The sequence below is a fragment of the Neodiprion fabricii genome, chromosome 4 (assembly GCF_021155785.1).
Source record: "Neodiprion fabricii isolate iyNeoFabr1 chromosome 4, iyNeoFabr1.1, whole genome shotgun sequence".
Classification (NCBI taxonomy): domain Eukaryota; kingdom Metazoa; phylum Arthropoda; class Insecta; order Hymenoptera; family Diprionidae; genus Neodiprion; species Neodiprion fabricii.
In genome coordinates this window covers 38569153-38594291 of record NC_060242.1, presented here as the reverse complement: position 1 = coordinate 38594291, position 25139 = coordinate 38569153, and the positions used below count along the sequence as shown (strand labels likewise).

The window sequence follows — 25139 nt, the reverse complement described above, 5'->3', positions numbered from 1 at the left end:
ACGAGCCTTACCTAACAAACTCTCAGAATTGTAGGCGAGTTGAACGAGAAGATCTGAGGAACTGATCAGCGGATTCCCGAGATTTACATATGACAACTACGTAAGTCAGGAGAACAATTTAAATCACGCAGCGAATCAGAATCGACTCGGAACGTTCCTCTCACTGATATATATATAGTGGTTCCTCTCGGAACGTAACAATATTTAACTTAACAATATTAAACCGTGCACTATTAAATCTCGGAGTTTCTCTCCGCCTTAGAGATTGGACTCCTGTACTCTAGCTTCACGGTTCGAGACAAACATCGAAGTGTCAGCTGGGACGAAGATGCGTTTTTTATGTGTTTAATTATTGATGGATTTAGATTAAGAATATGTTAGTGAGATCTGGAAGGTCGAGTAACCTATTCGAGTTGTATGTGTATTTTTATTTTTCTCTCTTCTCTTTCCTTCTCGTATTTTCTTTTTTGTTCTAGGTTTCTTTTTTTTCAGATGCTCTTTTCCAACAGTTTCGAATTCCGTTTCGACAGTTTGTTCGACTGGAATCATGAAAAAAATAATTTTAAAAATACGAATTTCCTTGTCCACAAGCCGATATGCCAATAGATATCTTAATTTTACAATTAATTTGGAATGAATGGATTTTTATTCAATCCTCTTATAAAATTCATTTCTTCCACATTGATGCGAGCAGTCATACGCACATTTTGTAACGAAGGTACCTTTTCACCCTGCGGTATATTTAAAGAAGAGAATCTTAACCCTTCAAGATAAAAGCATTATCAGAGAAGCCATTTATTCTCTCGCAACCCAATGTTACAATATTAATAACAACATTTAAGTTCTTATCAGCGCAGGAACCATGACGAACCGCTGGCTTCGTACCATCAATGTTCACTTCGCAAAGCCATGATGATTATCGTCTTCGCGACACTAATTTGGACAAGCAATTTATGACGTTTATAATCCGGAGAAAAGTCGGTGATTGACGAAAAATGCAAATATTCTAAAAAAGTCTTCTTTACTTAAATACAACCTGATTGATGCACTGACTTGCCATAAGTCAGATCGGGACATACGAGAAAAATGAAAGAAAAAAAATAATAATTAGAAAGAATTTTGTTATAATTTTCATGTATAATAAACATAAATGGATCAAATAACATAGCGTGTATTGCCTGCTATTTCGACATCATACTTTTTCCCACACGCGCGCTGCATGTGATATTTGATAGCTATGGAGGCGAATAACGAAGCTTACTGAATTTTCATCAATTTCAATATCGCGAAATAACCTTTTTTCCTAAGCATGAACCGTTACGATAATGTTATTTATAACTTCAATGTGGTAACAGATTCTAGTTCTTAAATGATTGAAAACAGTCAGAGGAATAACGAATTACAGAAGTTTTATTTCCTTAATTCTATACAGATTTTCATGGATAAAAATTTACAAAACTTTATATTCACGCGCAAAACAAAAATCATTCTAGAGATCAAGACATTCTGTCCCCTCTTTTTCAGTTCATGTGGTATTTTGAAATGGTGTAAGTAACAATTGCAAATTTACAGTATTTTTAACCGTTAGATCTTTGTTGATTAAAATGTTGTATACAGCAAACAACTGTAACAACATGTTTACGTTTCAGAGTATCTCCAATCCATACAAATGTACAACATACGTGAAATTTTCAGCATTTTCAATCACTGCTTGCTTTACAAGCATTTTACACTTTACAACACTGTGAAATATGGCTCTTGCTTTTGTACAAATCTTGAATTCACTTGCATGATATAAAGAGACTTTGGTATTCGGCTTACGAGTACAGCCACATTTGCATTTAGAAAAGAACACAAGTGAGGAGGGGATTAGAAAGTAACTGAAAACAATTGTTTTGGCTTATTATAAGTGTATTTCTTAAAATTTCATCAATTGATAGTATAGGATCGCATATCATACTTGATTTATCGTTCAAAATTAAAAGTGAAATGATAAAAGTATCTATCGAACGCAAACCACCTTGTGAAAAATGTAATGTGCCGTGTAGTAGTATAATTAAATCAGTAAAAAAAAAAACAATGATGTAACTATGTACAAACCTTCAAGTCCGACGCTGATTTTCATTTTATAGTCAGTTAAAAATGGTAATGACATTTAAACCTTATCATCTATTTTACAGATACAATATAATTCTAAAAATTTGTTAGTTTATCATTGTACAATCGCGGAATAACTCCTGACATAGGAATATCGGTTTACTGTAGTCACTTTCTGAAAAAGGCACAATCGAAACGTCCAATGAAAACACAACATTTTTACTGCTTCTATCATCTGCGAAGGAAAAACTCATACCAATGCAAATAGCGATGTAATTTCGTAATTTCTCTCTACCGTGTTTATTGGTAAATAATACACGAATCTGAATCGATAAATGTTTTCTCTTCGTTACCTTTTCGTCACACCCTATTCAGAAGCGGCTAGCATCAAGGTTTTCAAACGAATTCGATTCATTGAACAAAAAAAAATATCTGAACAACAACTTGAGAGCACCGCTCCATAACGGTGAAGATTTTTATAATCCATCGTGCTCTCGGTTTACGTGTACTGATGCACATATTTCCACTTAATCACTCAGAATTCATTGATTCCAGTGGCTGGTCACACGTTACATAGTCCAGAAACTTTGTTTCTTATTACGGAAAATAAATAATTTTCATCTTCATCTTCTTCCGAGACCTTTTCTTAGACGTATTTCGAAAACATTGCCATCGCGAGAGTCAGTGATAAAACGTTGACCAAGCTGCTGGATGCACCGTTTAGACTGTTTGATACTGGTGCAGGATTGCACGGTGTACTTCTCATGGCAAAATTCACCAGTGAATCAAACACATTTGCCGGGGTTGGGTCTCTGCACTCCTCCAACACTCTCACGGTGCAGTTTTGAAACTTTTCTATGTCCCTATGGAGTAAAAAATAATCTTAAAACAATCTATCTCGCATACTTTATCAGTGCAAAACCACAAACATCTCTCGAATTGGGCAATTTGCAGAGTCAATTGCTTCGAGTAGCGCTGTAACTTGCCCAAACTAAGAGAGATCTTCTCAGCAAGCTTTATCACATTGTTTGAATAAAATTTACTTACCTGCATTTGTCAGCATCGAGGATTAGCAAAGGAATACTATCTAGAGGAGAAAGCCCTGTTTGATTAAGGTTGGTTATAGACAAATGGGTCTTGAGGGTATCATTTGCACACTTTTCAATAGCCTGTCGCGAGTTGTTGAAACATTCTCTGCCGCCAGCAGCTAAAAACACTGAAATGAAAGAAAAGCTAAATATTAGAAAATTTCTGAAACTGCCAAATGAAATCTGAATATGTACGAAGCAAGTAAGACTCTTTTAGAATTCCATTCGACTCGATAATATGAATTTCGTTTTCAAACTCAGGATCAAACAACGGTTTGAATAAGTTCGTTTCATTCCCCACATAAAAAAAAGTCATCGATATGGACAATTTAATTGTAATTCCTAATCAGATGATATCATATATATACTGACTGGCAATGCGGTCGCCCTCATTATCGCAAATGAATCCCAGCAGCGCATCCGTCACATTGTGAAACATGTTGATACTCTGACGTTCCTCTGCTTCTAGGCAAGGCTTCGTCAGGTTTGACGCCTGAGTAACGCATGCTTTCAAGTCTGGAATCTTTCCGCAATACTTCTTGAACACTACATCGAGATCCCCTTTTGGGGTTGCTTCGGCCATCTCAGCTTCCAGCTGGGTAACGTTTATCAGAGGTCGAACGCACTCCATTAGATTCTGCGTTGCCCCTTTGGCAGTATCGTATGCTTCGGGGCCTCCATTTTTATTGCACTTATTTTTTATCAGCTCCTCCGCTTTCTCAGTGTTTACATCAGAGGCGTTGAAATTTGCCAACCCTGGAATACTATTCAGCGCCGGTACTTTTTTCATGATCTCCTCTTTGCTCGGAATTTTTTGTTCCTGAGCAATGCTGAAGCTCAAGAGACCTGCAAAAAGACAAAAACAACTCCTTAAAATCGTTATGCGTTATAAAAAAACGGCGCTGAAAAAACGAGACAAGTTTTTCATCGAATCATTGCAAAAACTATAAAAGAGAACGCGTCGTTGTCTTGCTCAATTTCATAAAACAATGTAAAATTTTAGAGCGCAGGAAAGAAAGCCTGTCTTATATTTATCTGCAAAAATAAAGTACACTCGTAAATTTTACTTAAATCGATTTTGGTGTAATCAAACGAGCTCTTTGTCATTACATCAAGTTGATTTTCTTTTCAGTTTTTACGATACGTCGATATTAACAATGAATACGATTGACCCATTAGAAAAAAAAACGAATTCACACGGACAAATCTGCTTATCGTTTTCGATATTTGACCGCAGATGTATATCATATTAATTTTGAAAACTGTACCAGCATTTACTTAATAAGCAAAAATTGAAACCTATCCTTTGCTTTGTCATTCGATTTTCATTTAAAAATTAAATACCTATTGTAAATGCGAGTTATACATATATTGTTAAGAAATTGAAGATTCAAGAAATAGTTATAAAGATTTCAAATCAAACTGATATGTAATGCGTCACATTAACATGAGCAATTCCAGTTAAATTCTTCAGTAGAATCTGGTTGTATTTTTATTCCGTTTGAAATACTGACTGGCCGCGAAAAAACGACCAAGATCAGGGAAAAAAACAACTTGCCATAACCGAATCACCTTGAAAAAACGGACGCGTTTAAATTTCTTGTACGTTCGATAAAACTGGTTTTGGAGGTACAAAGACAATTTAATTGAATATGCTTACGTGTTATACCCGAAAACAACGCGCACGTCAACTGATTAAATTTCACTCCGTCTATAATATAGCGATTCCAAAATTATGCGGTTACGTAAAATGCGATATATATATTTAAAGGAAAATCAATGGAATTTTAATATATAAATGAAATAACAATTCGTGTGCACGCGAAAATTTTTGTTCGTCAATTATTTCTTGATAATTAATTTCTATAAACATACGCATAAATATTTTCTTGCCAATGATAAAGTATCTTTGACTGATTCATTCATCGGAAATGAAATCATGAGTTTGTTGATTTATGAGGATAAAGTTAATAACATTAACATAACGAAACATCAGGAGGGAAACTGTGGAAAAATCATTATTACGCTGTTTTATAATGACATTCAACGAGTTGGTTTTACAAAATATGAATATATTTTCATTGTCATAGTTTACCAAACAGACATTGCTTACGGTGTGAAGTAACGATTTTTCCTAAACATACAATATCGTTACAGTAACGTTACTAACTTCATACTAATGTTAATTTCAATTTCCATAAGCACGGCGTAACAACGTACGGGACATATTTAAAGACCCGCGTAAATCATTTCCACGTGAAGAATAAATTTATTCGCGTGTCCGTGTAAGAAAAAAAGACGATTAATTATCGCTGTTTTTCATCAAAAATTCCATGACGCAATATCTACAATAATAACTACAACCTACCTTCCTAAAACATAAACGGAATTACTTCGAGATAAACGAGAAATATGAGTATTTTGAAAATGAACAACTTCATAGGGTACTGTTATTTATTTAAATCCGGTTTGAAGCCATGCTAATTATTATTTAAAGCTTGATTTCCGACCTCGAAGTCATGCTTCCGACAGTCGATAATCGTCAGTAAAAAATTATGCGGCTTTACGGAAGCGTATTTCGACAAATTATGGAAACTCGAATATAATTGTGCACAAAAATTGTTTAAAACATACATCCAGAGACTGCGATAATTATCGGACGTGAACGGGAAGCACTGAGTCGAATTCAAACAATAAAATCAGCCCTCGTTGCCCGAAAGATACGGGTTACTTCATTTCATCCGGGTCACTATCTATTCGGTATTCCAAATGACGACATTCTTATCGAACATCGAGTTCCAAGTACGCGTGCCCCAGACTTTGAACTCTGACAATAAATTGCCTGCATCTGACACGCGTTTGAAACTTGATCATATCGAGATATGAAAGAGAATTTGTTAGTCACTGAGCATTGTGACGAGCTTTGTAATGCGTTGTACACATTCTAGATTACCAGAGTCACGTGATGTTTTTACAGTGCGATGGTAAGGCAGTATCAACTACACATGTTTGTAAAGAATGTATGCAATACGCGGTTCAATTTTCCGGTTGTTCGATGGAACTTCATGCGTCGCATACGCTTGATTTGCAGTACAACGTATCATGTATGTACTAAGTGATCAGCGGCAATGACATTCCGTGAAAATAAGGGTCGTTAGAAAAAAATGCAGATTCTACTATGCCGACTCGATTTTACATTGGGATCAGATAAGACGTGTCGGTAAGTGCAGGGTAGTAGTTACCACTAATAATAACCCACGGCTAGGCGATCATTACTGTGCCTGTAAGTTTTATTTGCCACTTTAGGGAAACAAGATGTTTCCTGTACGAAGCTGCCGATTAGCTGATTTTTGGATATCGACCAATCATAGGCGTGTTTCACTGTTCTTTCGTAGTCGAAAGGAGGCAAATAAAACACACCCTATATCTTCAGTCAATGCTCTTAATGCGAAAGAGCAACGCGCCACGCTTGACGAGTGTGTTACACCGGTTACACCGCGCGTACAGGTGTGGAACTTGCGTAGCCAATGCTCGAACGTGTTGTGGACATAACCTCGTAACAGGACGGCGATAATCTCTCGTATGTGATTTCTCGTTCCTGCGTGTCGTTTATTATCGTCGACTCCGACCTCGCTAACCCCGCTCAATTGTTTCGATAGTAATGGGCGTAATGTATAGGAGTAAACAGATGAACCCTCACGCATGAGCGTAACAAAAGCAACTCGCCGTGACCATGTATTATAACTTCCGTGACGTATAAATTACCTGCGACCAGAACGCATATTAAAGTAGTGAAGTTCCTCATTTTTGGCAGTTGATCAATTTACTCTTGCAACGTTATCACAAGTAACTCGAATATTCGTGCCAGCGACGTTACGGGAGTCAGATTTTCACGCGCGAATTACAACGCGAAGGACCACTAGAGAGATTAAGTTCAAAGCTATCACTGCATCTTTGCGTCGAAAATTAGAAACACAAATCCTCCACGATTTTTCCCTGTCTCGTTATATTACGAATATCCGTTTGCACACTTGTGTATTATACCACAATCAGCAGCTTCGACATCCACACTCAAAACGTTCTATCGCCAACCACCGACTGCCTGACTCAGCGCGTGCGTCTCGCTCTTATAACTTCGCAATCTCTCCTACCCAGGAGCCACTGCAGTAAATGACTGCACTCCCCCTCTCCTGTGATGAACGAAGCGCGATCGCTCTTCTCTCCGCTTGATCAATCGCTCTCTCATTTTCAATGTTTTTTCTTGAGCCTTTCAAGTACGATTGTTTGGTTTTGATTCGTTTTTTTTTTTGTTATTATTGTTATTCACGAACCTGTAACCATCGGTGGAATCCAGTCAGAGCCAGGGGCCTCTGATACAAAATGTTGGTATTTCCTGGCCTCCTCTTTTCCGAATGCAATGAAGAGGATTTTTTTCCGGCAATTCCACGTCTAATCGTAAGATAATTGACCGAATATTTTTTATGATCGATCGAAAACTTTTTTTACGTTGGTTATACGTAAAGAAAAAAGAGAGAATACGTACAAAATTAATCGTCCGAAATGATGTTTTTTTTTTTTTTCAAAGATTGCAAATAATTTCATAAAGTTGACAAGTGACCGCGACGTTTAACCAAGCATTTGAGCTAATCAACATTAATATTTAATGTATTTGTATACGTACGGTTTCATTCGTTTTAAATAGCGATGAACAAACACGAATTTTTCGAAGCGGTGGGAAGAGATATTTTTAAAAAAACTCGAGTGGCTCAAAATGTAAGGAATTTGAGTCGACAAAAGCTATTGAAATATTTTTTACACGGAATTAGGTCATTTTAAACATTGAACAATACTTGAATAAATATGTGGATAATTTTTTCTTCCGCTACTATGAAAAGTGCCAAATTTTGTGATAAAAATTATTTAGACATTCTAAATACTTGTAACAATTCGAATATCTTCCTTTTTCAGTAAATTCATTAATTTGTACGAAATTCTGTTTCTTCTCACCGCTGCAAAATGTGCATTCGTTCATCGCGCCAAATGATGACTAAAATCGGGTATATTAATCGTTAAGTTTCGACACCACGCTCACTGTTTAACGATATTCAACACATATTTTATCATTCTCGAAAAATAAAATCGACATTTCGATTTGTTTATTCAATACGAGGTTGAAAAACTTCCAAATCTGTCACGTTTGATGTTGAACCGGTTATTCTCGTCTACAATTTACTTTAACCAACATCATTTCAAGTATCAATTCAAGTCAAATGCTCTCAGCTTTTTATGTGACAAAAATATTCGTCGCTACGCTGAACCAACGGTCATATTTGTCGTACCTATCGCACCACGCTTTCCTTTCATCACCGATCAAAATTTACGAAACTCAAGTCCTCGGTAGTATAGTGGTAAGTATCCCCGCCTGTCACGCGGGAGACCGGGGTTCGATTCCCCGCCGGGGAGGATAATTTTTTTTTCCACTTCTTCGAGATATTCGCAAACCATTCCAATTCTCATCGATATCAACGTAAAATTTTTCGTTTGCAAATTTTGCAATATATTTATATAGGTATATAATGTGTTTGTGTGTGTGTGCCTAAATCTGGTTAAATGCGATAGATTATGCTCATTATTATATAAAATACATTCACTGTATACGCACAGCATCGGTGGTTCAGTGGTAGAATGCTCGCCTGCCACGCGGGCGGCCCGGGTTCGATTCCCGGCCGATGCATTTTTTTTTCATCTTTCTTCTCGGTCTGATCCATAATCATACAGAAGAAATTCGATTCCTGTAATGTAGACGTGTATAAAACCAAGCACTGTCGAAAAATTCATAGTATTGACAAAAGTCCACACCGATTAATGTCAAATTAAACATCATCGTAGTAAATCATTCGATTCTTAACACCAAGTGGTCTTAAAATCAACACCAAAATAATGAGGACTTTTATAGAATAATTTTGGTGTTACGTGTAACATCGCATTTCTAACATTGCGTTCAAGGAAATGCACGAACGGAATAAACCAACCTGCAGTTTGGATTTATCACGCAGTAATCACGGCTACAATTTATTATCCAAGGCATACATCATTTGACAATCTTTTTCGACCATTATCATGTACAGATTACCTCCAGCTAAGTATATCGGTATGCAATAATTACTGCACGCAACGCGAATGACGCAAGAGAACCGTGATTATGCAGTACGTTCTATCAATACAAAACGACCTGCTGCAACTGCGGCAGACGGCGAAGCAAAGGTTAATTATTATTTGTTTTTTTTTTTTTTTGAATTCGTTATCGTCGATGAGCAGGGAGGATAAAATTGTGGATTAAAAAATGATGATCAAGAAACAGCGACGGGAGAACGGGAATCTAAACATTTAAGTTACTCGCCATTGACCGAAATTTAGTCTCGTAATTGACTAATCTAAATTGCTCTTGATGACCTGCATTTGGACTGTTGCAATTATAACGAAAGCCACGATTTCTAAAGCTATTGAAATTAGAAGTGAGTTACGAAATTCTGTTTCTCTCCCGAAGTATATATATATGCAATAGTAAATTGTTTAATTACTGCAATATTGCCTTGATTCTGTATCGTAAAGTCCTCGAATCTGCAATCCGCATTATAAGATCAAGTATCAACAAGGCAAGAAACGTTTTGTTTCTGTTCACTCGTCATCTGTTTTTATAAATTTACCTGTGTTTTTCTTTTTCTTCCGTTTTTCTTGATTCATTCAACCGTTTTCCGTTAAATTCTAACGCAGCGTCAAACACAGGACTTGCTGTATTTTATGTTATTGTATGCATTTGTAATACGTAGAGGTGTTGACACACAAAAGATAACTTCAACATGGATGAGCGATAAAGCGAGTGCTGGGATGCGTGATACCCGTACCTAACTTAGTTACTCATACTTAGAAGGCGTCAAAGGGGATACAGTATGTAATTTGGTATGTAGCCTTGATTGCAGCGCCTCGACGTCGATAGAATTTTTTAACTCGAAACGCAACGTTATACGCCAAGTGAAAAATGAAAATTATTGTTCGATTCACCGCGATTGGATGTTTGATATTATGTAGTTGAAACTACATAAACGTCGTTTAAGTAAATAGTACTAATGAGTAAAACGAAAAGTATAAATTATGAATACATATTTTATTCCACTTTATACGCAGTAAACAAGTATAATAATAAAAATAATAACATGCCGGTAAATATGTAATCACAGGTTAGTCTAGACTTTTGGAGGTAATTAATAATAACACAACCTAGCTCCGGGGTATTATTATATGAAAAAATGTCTTTTTCTTTTGACATATTGTAATAATTTACGAACAGAACATTTGATACAGCAACTCACAAATGCGTGTATAAAATGATTGTGTCTTTTGCAGATATATAGATATATAGGATCTATAATTTGTACGCTTGACGCATCATGAGATCGAAGTATGCATCGTGGTCGATACTGGCGCTGATCGCGCTGTAGTAATTCATAAACTCCTCTTCGGTAACCTGAAAATTCAGAATCTATAAACTCGTGATCATTCGTTTATCTATACAGAGAAAGGTCCCAAATCGCGCCGATCTTAATCGAGAAGTGGATACATTTACATGCTAATGTGATCAAGGTTTAATCTTCGTTGCGGCGTAACTTCCTTGCAATCGACACAGTTTGGCAAAGCGTAAGGAACAAGGAAATATCATAAAAATATCAAAGATCTAAGAGGCATCATGGAAGTATCAGAATTAATAGAAGGAAGTGTACGATATACAAGGACTTCCGTGATTTCTAATAAGGAAAGAATTGAGTTGAAAAAAAAAAATGACTCACGACTCCATTCTTAGTCGCGTCTTGTTCAAAGTTCTCGAGAAACTTGTTGAGAATGCTTTCCTCGGACTCCTCGCCGCTCATGTAACGTGGATGAGATTTCACGTTGTAAACACCCTTCAAGTCCTCCACCGTTATCTTTCCATCTCCGGTTTGGTCCAACTTCTTGAATGCCTGCTCGACAACCTTCTTGCGCGAGTCGTTCATGTGCGGCTGAAAAAATTCAAAAAGCTTGTGAACTTTTCGAATTACAGCCCCGTAAAATAATCCCATAAATCGTAGGTTTAATTAACGACTTAGACAGCGAAACGGATGTATCAATTTCTCACCCTGACTGCCACAAGAAATTCCGTAACGTTGACCCCGCCGCTTCCATCGGTATCGAGAGCCTTGAACATCTCCGCTATTTCTGCGTCCGATAAATCAAGCCCAGTTTCGCGAATTCCATTGCTGAGTTCCTCCAGGCTCAGTTGTTTGTTTCCGTCGTCGTCCATTCGTCGAAAGCATCTGGAAGGTGCCGAAATAGTTATATGTGATTTGTTTGGAATGAAATCAGAGCGCACGAAACTGATTCGTCATCGGGCGTCATGCAATCAATGGTGCAGCGATGTCGTCATAACTACGAGGGCAAGTTAAATACGGACACAATGGCCTGCCGCTGCTGCAGCCTCGTCACCAATTGCAAATCGCTTAATCGCAATGGAAAAACAATTATTACCTAACGAGTATAAATACAGTATTCTGGCCATTATTGGGAAAGTTTTCTTCCACCCGATTCAGATATAATAAAACTTCAGAATAGCGACAAGGACCCGTTCGAATACGCAGATTATCAATACTTTGGCCTGAATATTCTTGCTCGTAGGTTTTTTAGGGTCACTGGTCACGAATCTCAAGTCAGAATTTGATAATTTCTAAATCCAAGATGGCGGATCCAATATGACGGATGAAAAATCGAATAAACTATCAAAATTCGACGATTCTGGGCGAAAATTAGATTTTTCCATATTCTAATAGTCGTACGAAGTTGTAAGTAAATTGTGACAAGGCAGCTGGGACATGGAAATTTTTTAGGTAGGACGCTGAGCATCTCAATTGACCCGAAGCGATTTCTATAACGAGTGCACCATTTATAAAATATTAGTTTGTATAAAATATTTTCAAATCATTACATCCTCAATGTCGTAATAACAGTGTGTACTGAAATTTCTCAATAATATTTTTTCACCGGCACAACGAACGAGTCATTAAAGTTAATATTACAGCAGTTAATAATACCCATGTATGGTCATTATTACGTCTAATTATAAGTGTTCAGTAAATCAACCGTCCAACAACGATCGTCAATTCCACGCTTGACGAGTTGTATTTGAAATGGCTACTAAAATGGACATTCATAAGCTGATCATAAATGCATTACCAGTGCAATTGATATATATTGAACCCAATTGTGTATAAGTAACCGCGTGATGTGAACGAGTTTTTCGCTTTCGTCAAGAGCGCGAATCAAGATGGCGTGAGAGTAAACCTTATCTACTGGACTTGCGGTTAGTGCAGCTGTTAGTGCAGGGCTCTGACAATAAATATATAATATCAGTGGTGCAGGGTGAGTAGATCGGAAATCGAACTCACCTACCCAAACCAAGGATGCCGTTGGCACCCCTGGCCAGGCAGAGCAGACGCAGCTTCTCCAAGATGTCCGTGGTTCCGTGTATGGCCCGTTGGGCCTTGTTCATCATCTCAGCCTCCTGTCTGGTAGCCGCACTCTGCGGTCTGTTGAACATCCCTGGAAACGTCATGCGAACCTGAGTCTGATGACTCACACGAATTCCTCCCCCCTCCGGACTCTTCCATTTTCCGTTTCTCTCTGGCAACTGCACGGCATTTAAAATGCGAAGCGATCGCCTCTCATCGCGCTGATAAAGAGGGAATGAGAATATGCCGTGCGTGCGACAAGCGTGTTCAACTGTGACGCAGTTGACTTCGGTGAACTAACTAGATAACTACATTCCCGGTTGTCTGCAGAGAGAGACGGCGAACGGCGTTTACGAATTACGTAATACAGTGAGTAATAATTTCAAGATCAACCAAGTAGGGCTGTATTATTTGGGCGTAGACAAGAGCCGCTTCGCGCGTGTACCAATTGCCTGGTAACTCGCTTGTGATGTGAAAATTCTATGGCTTAAGAAAATGATGTAGTCTCTTTTTACCGGCCGAGTAAAATGTCACTTATTTTTACTACTATCGAAACCTACGCAGCACTGATACGAAAATACCGCTGTCAGCGCAATTTCACATGCAATACCGAATAAAACTATGAAAGATTTTTTTACCATCGTGTCAAAATAACTCAAGGTAATTCAATTGTAGGAATACAGTTCTTCAGGCATTATTGTTGGGTAAAACAAATTTTTTTTTTCATTGCATTCCACTTAGCATGTAGAATTGCGCTGACTGCGATATTTTCACATCGATGATAAGCAAAATAAGTGATATTTAACGTGTTCGGTAAGGGCATCCTCTTAAGGGAGCATTTACAGGAATTTCAGAAAATTCCTGAGTATTTTAGTTAATTTTTTTCTCATATAGGAACATTTTTTTAAATTTTAGTGGTTTTAGGTATGCATTTCTTACATCTTTTAGAGTAAGTTTTTCCATTAGATTCTCATTTAAATGTACTAGGGTGATGCACCGAGTGTAAGCTTAATAGAGTCTAAAAAGACGAAAATTCATTGCTCGCAAGGTTTTTCACTTAATATTCGTAGCTTAACATACGGATTCTTCTGGCACAATCCACTTGCAATTGCCCACAAGTTGTCGTAGGATTTTTTCAATCGCTTCATTTTCAAAGCAAATGTATCATTTTTGAGAATCGTGACAAAAAATTACCCGTTTTTCAACATAATATTTAGGATATCTTTCTCCCACGAAAGAATTTAAGCCAAATCCTATGATAATGTGTGAAGAATACTTGAAAAAAAACAACGTGTAAAAATTTTACGTGAATCGATCAGAAAGTGTAGGAAAAACCTTACGCGTAAGTTTGAAAAATAAAAAGTGGATGAAAATGCATTTAAAGTTTAAATTCTCAAAGAGTTGCAGTATGCAGACTCATGAGAACCAAAGGTTTTCACCCCAAACATTTTTTTTAGGGCAAAAATCGATACGGGGATCCATTCAGAGGAGGGGTGAAAATATATAAAAATGTGAAAAACCGAAAATTTGTTTTTAGCCTTAAATGCCGCCTTAACAGATGTGCAAATTCAGCTTTGATCGGAGATCAGAATGTGCAGCAGAAAATTATCTCACGGAGATATCATGAAATCGCTCCAGAAGTGATAGAAAAGAGATTCTTGTCACAATTTCATGCTCTGATCATATTCTGTGACACAGTAAATAATGACTAAACCTTGAAATATTTGGTATTTGATCCAACAGAGCTGATTAGGTTGTATTATATTCAATATTATTCGGTGTTGATCCGAATGGTAAGAAAGTAAAATCAGTACAGATGTTATTCTACCCTGGCCAGAATTTATCACTAACGAGGACTTTACCTCTATTTTATAGGTATATAATAGAATTCAAATAGTGTTGGATTGTCGTTAGAAATTTTTTTTTACGGCTGGAAAGTTTTCGGCTTAACTGCGTTACATCCTTACATGGACGAAAATATTGACTTGCTCGGAAAGAAAAACGATAAACACACAAAGCGTAAAGTCTAATTCCGCGATTCGAAAACCTAGACCAATGTGTCCATGAATTTAGGTGTTTACTGATTCGGTATTTTTTGATTTTACAATTTGGTGTAGTGTTGACAAGTAAAAAAAAAAAAAAAAAACATATATCAGACGAATACTTTCTTCCCTTTCCCATGGCAAATTCGTTATTTTGTCTCATCGTTAGCGCCAGTATTGTACAGCTAGTAATTAGGACATAACCAAGTCACGTTTTGAGTCATAAATAATGGCTACGGATACGGTGTAAGGTCCAAGATCGTGACCTGCGCTCTGGCTTGATTCCCGACAGTTTATTGCATATATCGGTAAATGCCGTCAGATAAATTATTCAACGAATCCTTTTTTATATACAGTCTGGAGGAATGATAGCAGCCGGACGTGTTTCATGGTACTTATATGATCACCATCTGCAAACAGTCCAGGTCAAAGATGTCGCAGGCATGGCTTGCACATCTCATATGTATACGTATGTAGGTATGGTTTCACTGCGGTGAAGTTTTTTATATGTAGTACTACTGGAAAATTTCAACTATATGATCGTTTCCCAAATTTTCAAGAGTTTATACATGAATATTGACCATGCACTCGCTGACATTATACGCGATACACGTGGGCTTATGCGCGTGGGTATTTATTCTCCAGCATCACGGGTAAGATATAAAAAATACGGAATAAAATGAAATACGACATTCTGAACAGGCAATATTTATTTTATAGTGCAAGGTCACATCCATATCAGATTATCATTGGCTTCAGGGTGATAGCAGATTATTCAACCTACTAAAATAAAACACTCAATCAATGAGTCGAGTATGCGTGCCTGTGTGTGATCTTCCTTTGAAAGTACAAGCTTAAGGAAGATCAAGAGAATCCGAATTGGTTGGTGTCTATATATTTTTGAACCACGTGACGCGTTATTTATACAACTGGGCAAAATACTGCACGATTCTGGTCATGAAAAACTTAACAATATAATCTTTCGAGTCTTTAAAGCATTGCAGAAAGTATAAGTATCCGGAGCTACCGTAAAAATGAAGAAAATTGTATTAGTGAAATAAAGAAATTTTGGTAGAAAATGGTCGACACTGTATCATTACGACATCAATTATATTATTACACATTTACACTGCATCCACGGATGCGAACTCACTCAGCGACGTATTTTTATGTTTAACCCTCCAATTAAACATAATGCCAAGTTTAAAGTTAATTTGTTTTTATCCCTGAGTTCAGCCGAGCCCAACACCCTCAAAATCGCTTAAAAATTATTCCTTTCCTCCCTGTACTAAAACTCCCCGTGAAAGTTTTCAACCTCGCCTGATCATGCCGACACAGTCACTACTGGCCGGTCAGTAGTTCATACCCCCTGTGTCCGTAGTCCTGAACGTGTCTGACACCGCGTTGCTACTACCCCTGATCCATGTGTTATATACGCCGAAACAACGGCGGAAGTATCGGGGGGAAAATTCCAGTGGCGTAACCCCTCCAGGGTTCAGGGAGAAGAGAAATTTGTAAGAAAAAAAAAAAAACATCGTAGTTTGGAACGGTCAAGTTCCAAATATTGGAGACATTTTTTCCTTACATCGTTCTCGAAACATATTTTGAGAAGGAAACTTGGATATTGTAAAAGAGCGAATCGATTGAAATACACGCAACGTTTAATTAAACGTATACGGGAAATCGATCAACCAAAACGTATTCGAAGTTTGCACTTTGAACGACGATATATATCTGATATAATACGCTTATCATCGGATATTCTATAACTGGCGGATTAATAATGTCTGTAAGGTTCCTCTCGTTAAGCGTGGCTGAGGCCTTGATAACTCGATAATATTATAACATAATTTGTACAAGTGTGGTTTTTGCTCATTTATTCGAAAACTTTTATATCCTCTTTGACAGAAAACAAGAAAAAAACAAATTGACGATTCTTACACGAGTCATCTGACGAATCGCGCGGAAGTCAATGAGGATGATTTATTCAAAACACAGGCGCGCATTCTTAATTTCGAGACACCGGTTTCCTGTTCTATGTTATGTTACGTTATATTATGTATAACCCACCTTATGTAACCAGCCGAATTAATAATCGGCCAATTATACCGCACCATTGTATGCGGGTCACGGCACGTGAATGCGGGCAAGGCTACCGGCGTCTTCTTGGTGTAATAAATTCAACTTCCAACTTTGCGATTTCGTTGCTTTCGGACTTGGGCCTGAAAGAGTGAAGCGGTGGGGTTCACGGGGGGCAATCGATCAAATTCTATACATTTTTAAAATTGCACGAAAGTTGAACGAGCGTCTGTGAGTTCGGGTCAGCGACCCGTTTCCAACCGACGACTCGACATGACCGAGGAAATCAATGGATAAGTAATTAATGAAATTTTTATGCCTCATTGCCTTCGCAGTTGCGATAATTTTTCTGATTTTCAATCGCACATGCATGCGGTTGGATGAACTTTCAATTGGGATTTATGAAAATTTCATCAGCAGACGGCAATTTGTTTTGCAATCCTATGATCAGGGCCGTTATACCCAATTCGTATATCCTATGATCAGGCAATGAACTTCGTTCCTCCGATATAGGTATAGACCCTCATGATCGTCGCTATCTTATCTATAAAGTATTCAAATACGAGCCTTGTACTGTAGATATTTCGCACGTGGGTTTGATGTCGAAACACTTTCGCGGTTTCGTTTCTTCCGATAAATCTGTTTCTACGATAACTCTTTCCTGTTATAAACCGTTTACATTTTAACCTTAGTATAAATATAGCGTACATAACATATTTGAGGCAACGTCAAACTGAATATCAAAGCCAATTTGGTTTTCTGTTTTCCCTGTATTTGAACTCGTTTGAACGCGTTTGAATATAATCCGACGTTTCCAACTCTAACATATATAAAATAAGTCGTATTCGAAGGAAAGCTGTGGTCGTGTAATTACAAATTTTTTTGTCTATCGATTTCACGTGTGTCGACGACTATTTTCGTCGTATTATAGTGACAATTTGGGGCGGCACTCCTCCATGTAAAGTGTTATGACTGCTCCTAGAAAATAACGATCGTTGTGTTCGACCTGCGGTCGTGACGTGTGGATGACCAAATATATCCGCGAATATTAGTGAATTTGACAATTAATTATGTCACATGTATAATCGCCGTCTTTGGAAAAGCATACGTTGGCACTGAACATATTATTTGTGTTAGATAATTAGTGTTGTTTATGAATTATGTATTGACAGTCCAACGGTTCACAATCTTTCTCGACTTTCAAATGTACACACACACGCTGCCTCAGGGGACTATGGCAACATCACCATGTGTACTAGAACGGTTTATGATGATTAGATTATTTACTCTAGTTCCAATCAGTTGAAAAACAATCGTGTGAAATGCTCCAGATTAATGTGCATATAACAGAATCGAACTACCTGCAGCGTGTGAATGCTGACCTACGCGAAGAATTAGCAGTCGATTTCCAATACTTTATCAATAAAAACTTATTCCTTGAAAGTATGATCACGTCGATTTGTCGATATGTAACTACCAAACGATTTCACCAATTATCGGTTCGTTGCTGACTTCGATCCCAAGTGTACGGCCACATAAAGAGTCATACGTACTAAATTATTTATTACTACATACATGTTAGAAAGAATGGAATTAACATCCTATGACAACACTGCTGTAACTACACAAGTGATATAATCCACGTCAGCTCGCTGCAGAGAATAAGCGAAACAATAAACAAACGAAATAAAAAAACGATTATCATATAATAGATTGTTGATTGAATAAAAAACTTGAATATGTATGAACCTACATACATTGTATGTTATACTATGCAGCGGTTTACAAAAAATGCTAACGACCGACATTGAACTTTGCACTTAAATGTTTATTTCACTCCATGCGAGTATATAAATTTATTACCACCGCTGTAACAGCGTAGATTTTACAATGTTGAAACGATGAAATAAGACATTTGGCCGGTACGCGGTATTATAGCTGTATAACATAGATGCAATATTACTCACCGTTGGAACAATTCTTTGGAAATGACGAAAATCGTGGGAAACTTTTCAGCCCTCGGAACTGCGGCAGCTGATCCCGCGTCTATTGGCGACAGAACGACTGACTAATGACCAAATGCGATATTAACGCATCGACGACAAAAAATTCAGAGGCTTGTCTATCCGGCGTTTGAGAACAAAGTGGAACGATTCGAAATGAAGTTGAAGAAGACCGGAAGGCAAGTGACAGCGTCTGAGGGCTCCCGGTCATAGGTGGTATTATACACATGCGATTGTACGTATTGCATGGAGGCATACGTATGTATACACACCCCTATACGACATGCTCCTACATGCATGACACGCGCAGTGCCGTAGCTGATAACTGTAAAATATCCCTCACTCCTTTTTTATTCATACGGTTTGCGGCCAGGGTTGGATACCATAATATGTATCAGCTGATGTGGTCGATTTCGAACCGTTTACCCCCCTTCGTTGTCTTTGTACGTGCATTATGGAGTGATCCGTATATACTGACGTCGGCATTCCGTCGATTTTATTTCGAGCTAACCGATTTCGGTTCAATTTCGATGCGTCATTTCCTACTGAACTACAATACCAGCTTTTAGAAGCAGAGCATTTGGTGATAGTATTATGGCTGGCGACGCTACTTCGGCTTCGCTCGTACGCAAGTTTCATTTTTACATGTATTTGGGCATCGGTTTACCACTCACGGACACGTTGGTGGCTTGCAAAGGTGTGTCTGTTCCGTACGATACATGCACGATACGCAATCGGATAGACTTTGCGAAGTGTGAAGCACATGTGCGGCCGTTCTGCGTTCTCCGTTGCGTATGCACGTCCATGACAACCGTTTGTCAAAACACTTCGAGCAAGGCTGATTATCCGAGAATCTGCGGGTACACTCTTCGACATAGTCTATCTTGATGTCTGCATGGTTCTCAGGCACAAAACACATACAGTTCGCATTTTTGAAACTCGAACACACGACATGATTGTTAATTGTATTGGTACCGGTAATGTATACGGAAACGTTTTATTTTTCATTTGAATATAAACCTAATATGTTGTATGTATAGAGAGCTAATTAAAGATTCAACTGCGTGCAGGAACTTCATTCTATTGTTATATGAGACTTATACGTTGTATATATCCGCCGGCCCATTGTCTGATCGAGATGTTGGTACAGCAAATAGAGCATGAAGATACTTAATCTGTTTATTACACAACGTAAGCATACTGCCATTGTCGTTCGGAAATATCGTATTTCTTCAACGCCCGGATTACATGTAAGTATGACCTTATGTAGTTAATGAATGCATCAAAATATTCTTCACTAGATCCAATTATGGTGGAAGTTTCAGTGATTCCGATTTCCCAATCTTTGATTATTCTGTTTTGTTGACCCGATTCTGCATATCGTTTCAGTGCCAGAGGGAATGCAGAGAACCTTATCGCATATGGCAGTACCAGGTTAAAAAAATTAAAAAATTGAATTACATACGGTCGAGTTTCGCGATACACGAAAACATTCGCCGCCTGATTACCAGGGTATTTTGATGATAAGAGCAGCGGCCGCGTCAGGTCGCTTCAGTTTATGAACTTTGACCCCACGCGATATTAATGTATCAAAGGTAATGTCGTACAACAGTTGCGATAATTTTTTATTCACTTTTATTTTGTTATAACTAACTCATTAGAATCTGTAAACAGTCTATTCTTGCAGTGAGATTCCCGTGACTGCAATTTTTCACCAGCTGTAACTCAAAAACTCGAGTTTTCAATCGGATTCCTTTGTTACATAGACGTTCGAGTGTTTTATTCATTTCCCTATTGTACTGTAGCAAAGACCGATTAAATTTTTTTTTTTAATACAAAAATGTAGAAACAATTATAAAACGTGATTCGCTAGATCAACTTTTTCCCACAAGTTCAAGTCCCGTGAGAATCTCTCTTCACTCGTCCCTCGATGCCAAGGACCTTCCGGTCGGTAATGTCTGCGGTCATATAATACTACTCGGTCAATCAATACTCGGTTGAAAAGGACCCTTTACTACCGACTTACCGAAATCTGGTACCAGATCGTGCTGTTATCGACAGATGATGATTTCCATATTATACCTGGTAAAAAGTTTATCGTAACGTAACCAGAAGACTCTGTTGATAAGAAAATCCGGTCCGTTGATCTTGAATTTTCTAGAAGCAAAGTAGAAGTGTAGTCAGGGATGATCAACCAATGAAAACGAGACATATGGAGTCGCTAACACCGGTTGATCTTTGATTGGTCCACGTTGACTGCGTGGTCGAACACCATTGGCCGAACCCGAAACTCGCATCTTCCTAAATTCCATTTCAACTCTGAGTCTGTGACAGTCGGCGAGAAGCAATTAAAGAGAACACAGTGTGCCAAGGAGGCGTTTTGTATTTTGTGTGTTTTTCACCGGTTTGTTCTGCTGCTTAGGAGGGAGCGATGAAAAAGTTTTTCCTCTGCGTTGTCGGGCTTCTTTTGGTCGCCGGTAAATTATTTCCTCGTTTTTCTGACTCGCATTAATTAAATCAATCGTGAACTATTCGTGGCTCATTTCTACTCTGATCATCTCGAAAAGCATCCATCATAATTCTCTTCCTACGTTTAACCAAATATTAACGATTATATATATTGCTTTTCAGGCTTCGCCCGGGCCGAGGATCCCGCTGATGATGTTGGAACCGTCGAAAATGACCTCGGATCAAGTCGGGAGGGATCGAGAACAGGTAATGCATTATTTCATTGTATTACTCTCATGTTACCTGATTTTTTTACTTCAATTTTCTTACTTACATTCCGATCTTTTATATTATTTGTATACGCAGTTTCTGTACGGCATATCTTGTTATGTTGCGACAGATGGTGGCATGTTAAACCATATTTTGTCACAGCACTATTCTTATCAGTCTCTTGTCATTGTGAAAAGTAACCAACATTCTGTTTAACGATGTAATGTAGTATTTCATTTATTTTTTGTATAAAGTCTATGTGAAAAACATCAAAATAAGATGACGATTATAAGAAAAATAATGAAACTCCTCAAGTCAATAAACATATATGCAAAATTTATGATGAACTAAACACATTGATGGCACTGTTGTGAGAAGAAAATATTTTTCCAATTCTTACATTATCTTCCATGTCTAACAAAGTATTGTTGTTTTTTTTACCAGATGATGAAGTTGTGCAAAGAGAAGAGGAAGCGATTAAACTTGATACGTTGAATGTTGCACAACTTAAGGAGCTTCGAGACAAAGCGGAGAAGTTTACATTCCAAACTGAAGTAAATCGTATGATGAAACTGATCATTAATTCGCTTTACCGCAACAAAGAAATCTTCCTTAGAGAATTGATATCCAATGCATCTGATGCTTTGGACAAAATAAGATTGCTCTCATTGACAGACAAGAATGTATTAGAAACTAACAATGAATTGACCATAAGGATCAAGGCTGACAAAGAGAACAAGATACTTAGCATCACAGACACGGGCATCGGTATGACCAAGAACGACCTGATCAACAATCTTGGAACTATCGCTAAGTCTGGGACTGCAGAGTTTTTGGGAAAACTACAGGACACTGCTAACGCACAAGACATGAACGATATGATCGGCCAATTTGGAGTTGGATTTTACTCCTCATTTTTAGTAGCTGACAGAGTCGTAGTTACATCTAAACACAATGACGATAAGCAATGGATCTGGGAATCTGACAGCACCAGCTATAGCATTGGTGAAGATCCACGAGGTGATACCCTCAAGCGAGGATCGACAATTAGGTAAGCATTTTCATTTCTAAATTGCAATGCAAACAGTTAAAATCACTGGTTATTAACAAAATTTGTTTATTCTGCTTACTACCTATTTCTCCAACTTTACTTTATTTTTTAATTTTTCAAATACTATAGCTTGGAACAACCCTAATTTCTAGTTTTCAATGACAATTTTTTCTGATACTACTATCTTTTCAATTACAGCCTGCATTTGAAGGACGAAGCTGCAGACTTTTTGGAACCTGATACACTGAAGAACTTAGTGAAAAAATACTCTCAATTCATTAACTTCCCTATCTACCTGTGGGCCAGTAAGACTATGAAGGTTGAAGAACCCCTTGATGAGGACGAAATTACGAAAGACGAGGAGACTGAAAAAGATGATAAGACCGAATCTGAGGAGGATGATGCTAAGGTCGAGGAAGCATCCGAGGATGATAAGCCAAAAACTAAAACCGTTGAAAAAACTATCTGGGACTGGGAAATCCTGAACGATTCCAAACCTATCTGGACACGAAAACCAAGCGAGGTTGAGGACAGCGAATACAACGAATTTTACAAGGCACTTACAAAAGATACCAGCAATCCTTTGGCCAAAACCCACTTTGTTGCTGAGGGTGAAGTTACGTTTAAATCTCTGTTGTTTATTCCTAAGGTACAGCCTGGCGATAGCTTTAATAAGTATGGCACCAAGGGAGATAATATTAAACTGTTTGTCAGGCGTGTGTTTATTACGGACGAATTTAATGACATGATGCCAAATTATTTATCATTCATACGAGGTATTGTAGACAGTGATGATCTGCCACTTAACGTCTCGCGTGAGACCCTGCAGCAGCACAAATTGATCAAAGTTATAAAGAAGAAACTGATCAGGAAAGTATTGGATATGATAAAGAAGATCCCCAAGGAAGACTACGACAAGTTCTGGAAAGAATACAGTACAAACATGAAACTGGGGGTCATCGAAGATGCCAGCAATCGTGCCAGACTATCCAAACTCCTCCACTTCCAGTCCTCCAACCAAAAAGGAACGACGTCTCTAGGAGATTACGTATCCCGCATGAAGGAGCAGCAACAGCACATATACTACATTGCTGGATCATCGCGTGGCGAAGTAGAGAAGTCTCCGTTTGTTGAGCGACTTTTAAAGAAGGGCTACGAGGTTTTGTACCTAACTGAAGCCGTTGACGAGTACGCCATTTCCTCACTTCCAGAGTTCGACGGTAAGAAGTTCCAGAACGTTGCTAAGGAGGGATTCACCCTTGACGAAGGAAACAAGGCCAAGGAGCGCCTTGAGGAGTACAAAACCACCTTTGAACCCCTCACCAAATGGCTGAACGACGAGGCACTCAAGGATCAGATCAGCAAGGCACAGGTTTCCGAACGTCTGACAGACTCGCCGTGTGCGTTGGTAGCGAGCATGTTTGGATGGACTGGAAACATGGAGAGATTAGCGATATCAAATGCCCATCAGAAGGCGGACGACCCACAAAAATCGTACTACTTGAATCAGAAGAAAACTTTGGAAATAAATCCAAGACATCCACTGATCCGCGAGCTGTTACGCAGAGTTGAGGAAGATCCAAGTGATCCAGCGGCAAAGGATATTGCTGTTATGATGTTCAGAACTGCGACTTTGCGATCCGGCTACATGTTAAAGGAGACTTCGGACTTCGCGTTGAGTGTTGAACAGCTAATGAGAAAGACTCTGGGAATTCCACTGTCCGAGACAGCAGAAGAAGAAGAAGATGGTGAGGAGGATTCCACTTTTGAGACTGAAAAGGCGTCAGAACTTGACGCTGATGAAGAAAAGGAGGACGAAGAGCACGACGAACTGTAAAGAAATTTCTTAGCTTTAAGATATTAAAAGGAAAGACATTCAAATCTTCGAAGTAAGCTATACAATGTATAGCAGCTTCAAATAAATAACATAACGTTACAATTTTTACATGCAAAAGAGTCAAAAATTGTGCAGCAGGATTTAATTTGAACTTTGTTTTTTTTTGCCCGTTGATTTGTTCATTTTTTATTCGCAAAAGATGTGTAGCTGGATTATTATTAGCAATCAAGGTCGACGGAGAAAATGTGAGACTTGATATTCCGTACAGTGACAAGCTGCATACGTGATACATAGCATCGCAATTGTTTATAGTTGCCTGTCATGCTCGATTATAACAGAATATCAAGGTAGGATCGTTATAACATATTCATTGGTAAATTTTTCATACCAGTTGTTGAAACGCAATGCATTTAATTTATTTTTGTTCTTCCATCACCATACTTCGTGTGTAGTAATCGCGCAAATATCAATTGCGTGTCGTATAGATCCTGTGTATGCTTGTGAGAATGTGTGAGTGTAATTTGTACAAAAAATAAATAAAAACATTATTCAATTTAACTCGTCCCCGGACTTTTATAACAGTGTATAATCACTTCATCATATCTACGTCGTTATATTGTTCTAACGTACAGATATGCTTTTTGATGATAAATAAGAAAATTTATAGAATTTTCTATGTAAGAAAAAT

The 25139-nt window shown here is 38.0% G+C and overlaps 3 protein-coding genes, 1 long non-coding RNA gene and 2 other non-coding genes across 9 annotated transcripts; 4 read left to right on the top strand and 2 right to left on the bottom strand.

The window, feature by feature from the left end:
* Window positions 1–235: 235 nt before the first annotated feature.
* LOC124179588 lies at window positions 236–2516 on the top strand. The gene is made up of 2 exons (XR_006870106.1): window positions 236–415; window positions 493–2516. It is a non-coding gene; the product is annotated as an uncharacterized LOC124179588 (long non-coding RNA).
* On the bottom strand, window positions 1393–7304 carry LOC124179587 (27 kDa hemolymph protein-like). Of its 2 annotated transcripts, none has more exons than XM_046564145.1 (4): window positions 7230–7304; window positions 3558–4031; window positions 3145–3313; window positions 1393–2960 (listed from the first exon to the last, which is right to left on the bottom strand). In XM_046564145.1, the coding sequence occupies exons 2-4, from the start codon at window positions 3973–3975 to the stop codon at window positions 2744–2746; spliced, it is 804 nt and encodes a 267-aa protein (XP_046420101.1). In that variant the 5' UTR covers window positions 3976–4031; window positions 7230–7304; the 3' UTR covers window positions 1393–2743. The 2 variants fall into 2 exon arrangements, with proteins under 2 accessions (XP_046420101.1, XP_046420100.1); XM_046564144.1 differs by having other exon boundaries at window positions 6951–7295.
* Window positions 7305–8576: 1272 nt separating this feature from the next.
* Trnad-guc lies at window positions 8577–8648 on the top strand. The gene has a single exon. It is a non-coding gene; the product is annotated as a tRNA-Asp (tRNA).
* Window positions 8649–8848: 200 nt separating this feature from the next.
* Trnag-gcc lies at window positions 8849–8919 on the top strand. The gene has a single exon. It is a non-coding gene; the product is annotated as a tRNA-Gly (tRNA).
* Window positions 8920–10331: 1412 nt separating this feature from the next.
* LOC124179535 (calcyphosin-like protein) lies at window positions 10332–24443 on the bottom strand. 3 transcript variants are annotated; one of them, XM_046564039.1, is made up of 6 exons: window positions 24431–24443; window positions 15884–15915; window positions 12659–12812; window positions 11356–11533; window positions 11030–11239; window positions 10332–10710 (listed from the first exon to the last, which is right to left on the bottom strand). In XM_046564039.1, exons 2-6 carry the CDS (start codon window positions 15885–15887, stop codon window positions 10609–10611), a joined length of 648 nt encoding a protein of 215 aa, XP_046419995.1. In that variant the 5' UTR covers window positions 15888–15915; window positions 24431–24443; the 3' UTR covers window positions 10332–10608. The 3 variants fall into 3 exon arrangements, with proteins under 3 accessions (XP_046419995.1, XP_046419996.1, XP_046419994.1); XM_046564040.1 differs by lacking the exons at window positions 15884–15915; window positions 24431–24443 and adding an exon at window positions 18810–19023; XM_046564038.1 differs by lacking the exons at window positions 15884–15915; window positions 24431–24443 and adding an exon at window positions 15917–15971.
* Window positions 21164–25009, top strand: LOC124179532 (endoplasmin). Its single transcript, XM_046564035.1, has 4 exons — window positions 21164–21322; window positions 21477–21560; window positions 22008–22614; window positions 22813–25009. The coding sequence occupies exons 1-4, from the start codon at window positions 21277–21279 to the stop codon at window positions 24449–24451; spliced, it is 2376 nt and encodes a 791-aa protein (XP_046419991.1). The 5' UTR covers window positions 21164–21276; the 3' UTR covers window positions 24452–25009.
* The last annotated feature ends 130 nt before the right edge of the window (window positions 25010–25139 follow it).

Excerpts from the sequence above, each read along its gene's own strand:
- LOC124179587 (XM_046564144.1), bottom strand. The coding sequence starts at position 6,990 with ATGAGGAACTTCACTACTTTAATATGCGTTCTGGTCGCAG. Across the intron at positions 3,314-3,557 it reads TGAGGGCGACCGCATTGCCA|TGTTTTTAGCTGCTGGCGGC; the intron begins GTCAGTATATAT and ends CTTTCATTTCAG. Across the intron at positions 2,961-3,144 it reads CTCGATGCTGACAAATGCAG|GGACATAGAAAAGTTTCAAA; the intron begins GTAAGTAAATTT and ends TTTACTCCATAG.
- LOC124179535 (XM_046564038.1), bottom strand. The coding sequence starts at position 15,956 with ATGTTTAATTGGAGGGTTAAACATAAAAATACGTCGCTGA. Across the intron at positions 11,534-12,658 it reads GGCATCCTTGGTTTGGGTAG|ATGCTTTCGACGAATGGACG; the intron begins GTGAGTTCGATT and ends GGCACCTTCCAG. Across the intron at positions 11,240-11,355 it reads AATTTCTTGTGGCAGTCAGG|CCGCACATGAACGACTCGCG; the intron begins GTGAGAAATTGA and ends GAATTTTTTCAG.
- LOC124179532 (XM_046564035.1), top strand. The coding sequence starts at position 21,277 with ATGAAAAAGTTTTTCCTCTGCGTTGTCGGGCTTCTTTTGGTCGCCG. Across the intron at positions 21,323-21,476 it reads CGGGCTTCTTTTGGTCGCCG|GCTTCGCCCGGGCCGAGGAT; the intron begins GTAAATTATTTC and ends ATTGCTTTTCAG. Across the intron at positions 21,561-22,007 it reads TCGGGAGGGATCGAGAACAG|ATGATGAAGTTGTGCAAAGA; the intron begins GTAATGCATTAT and ends TTTTTTTACCAG.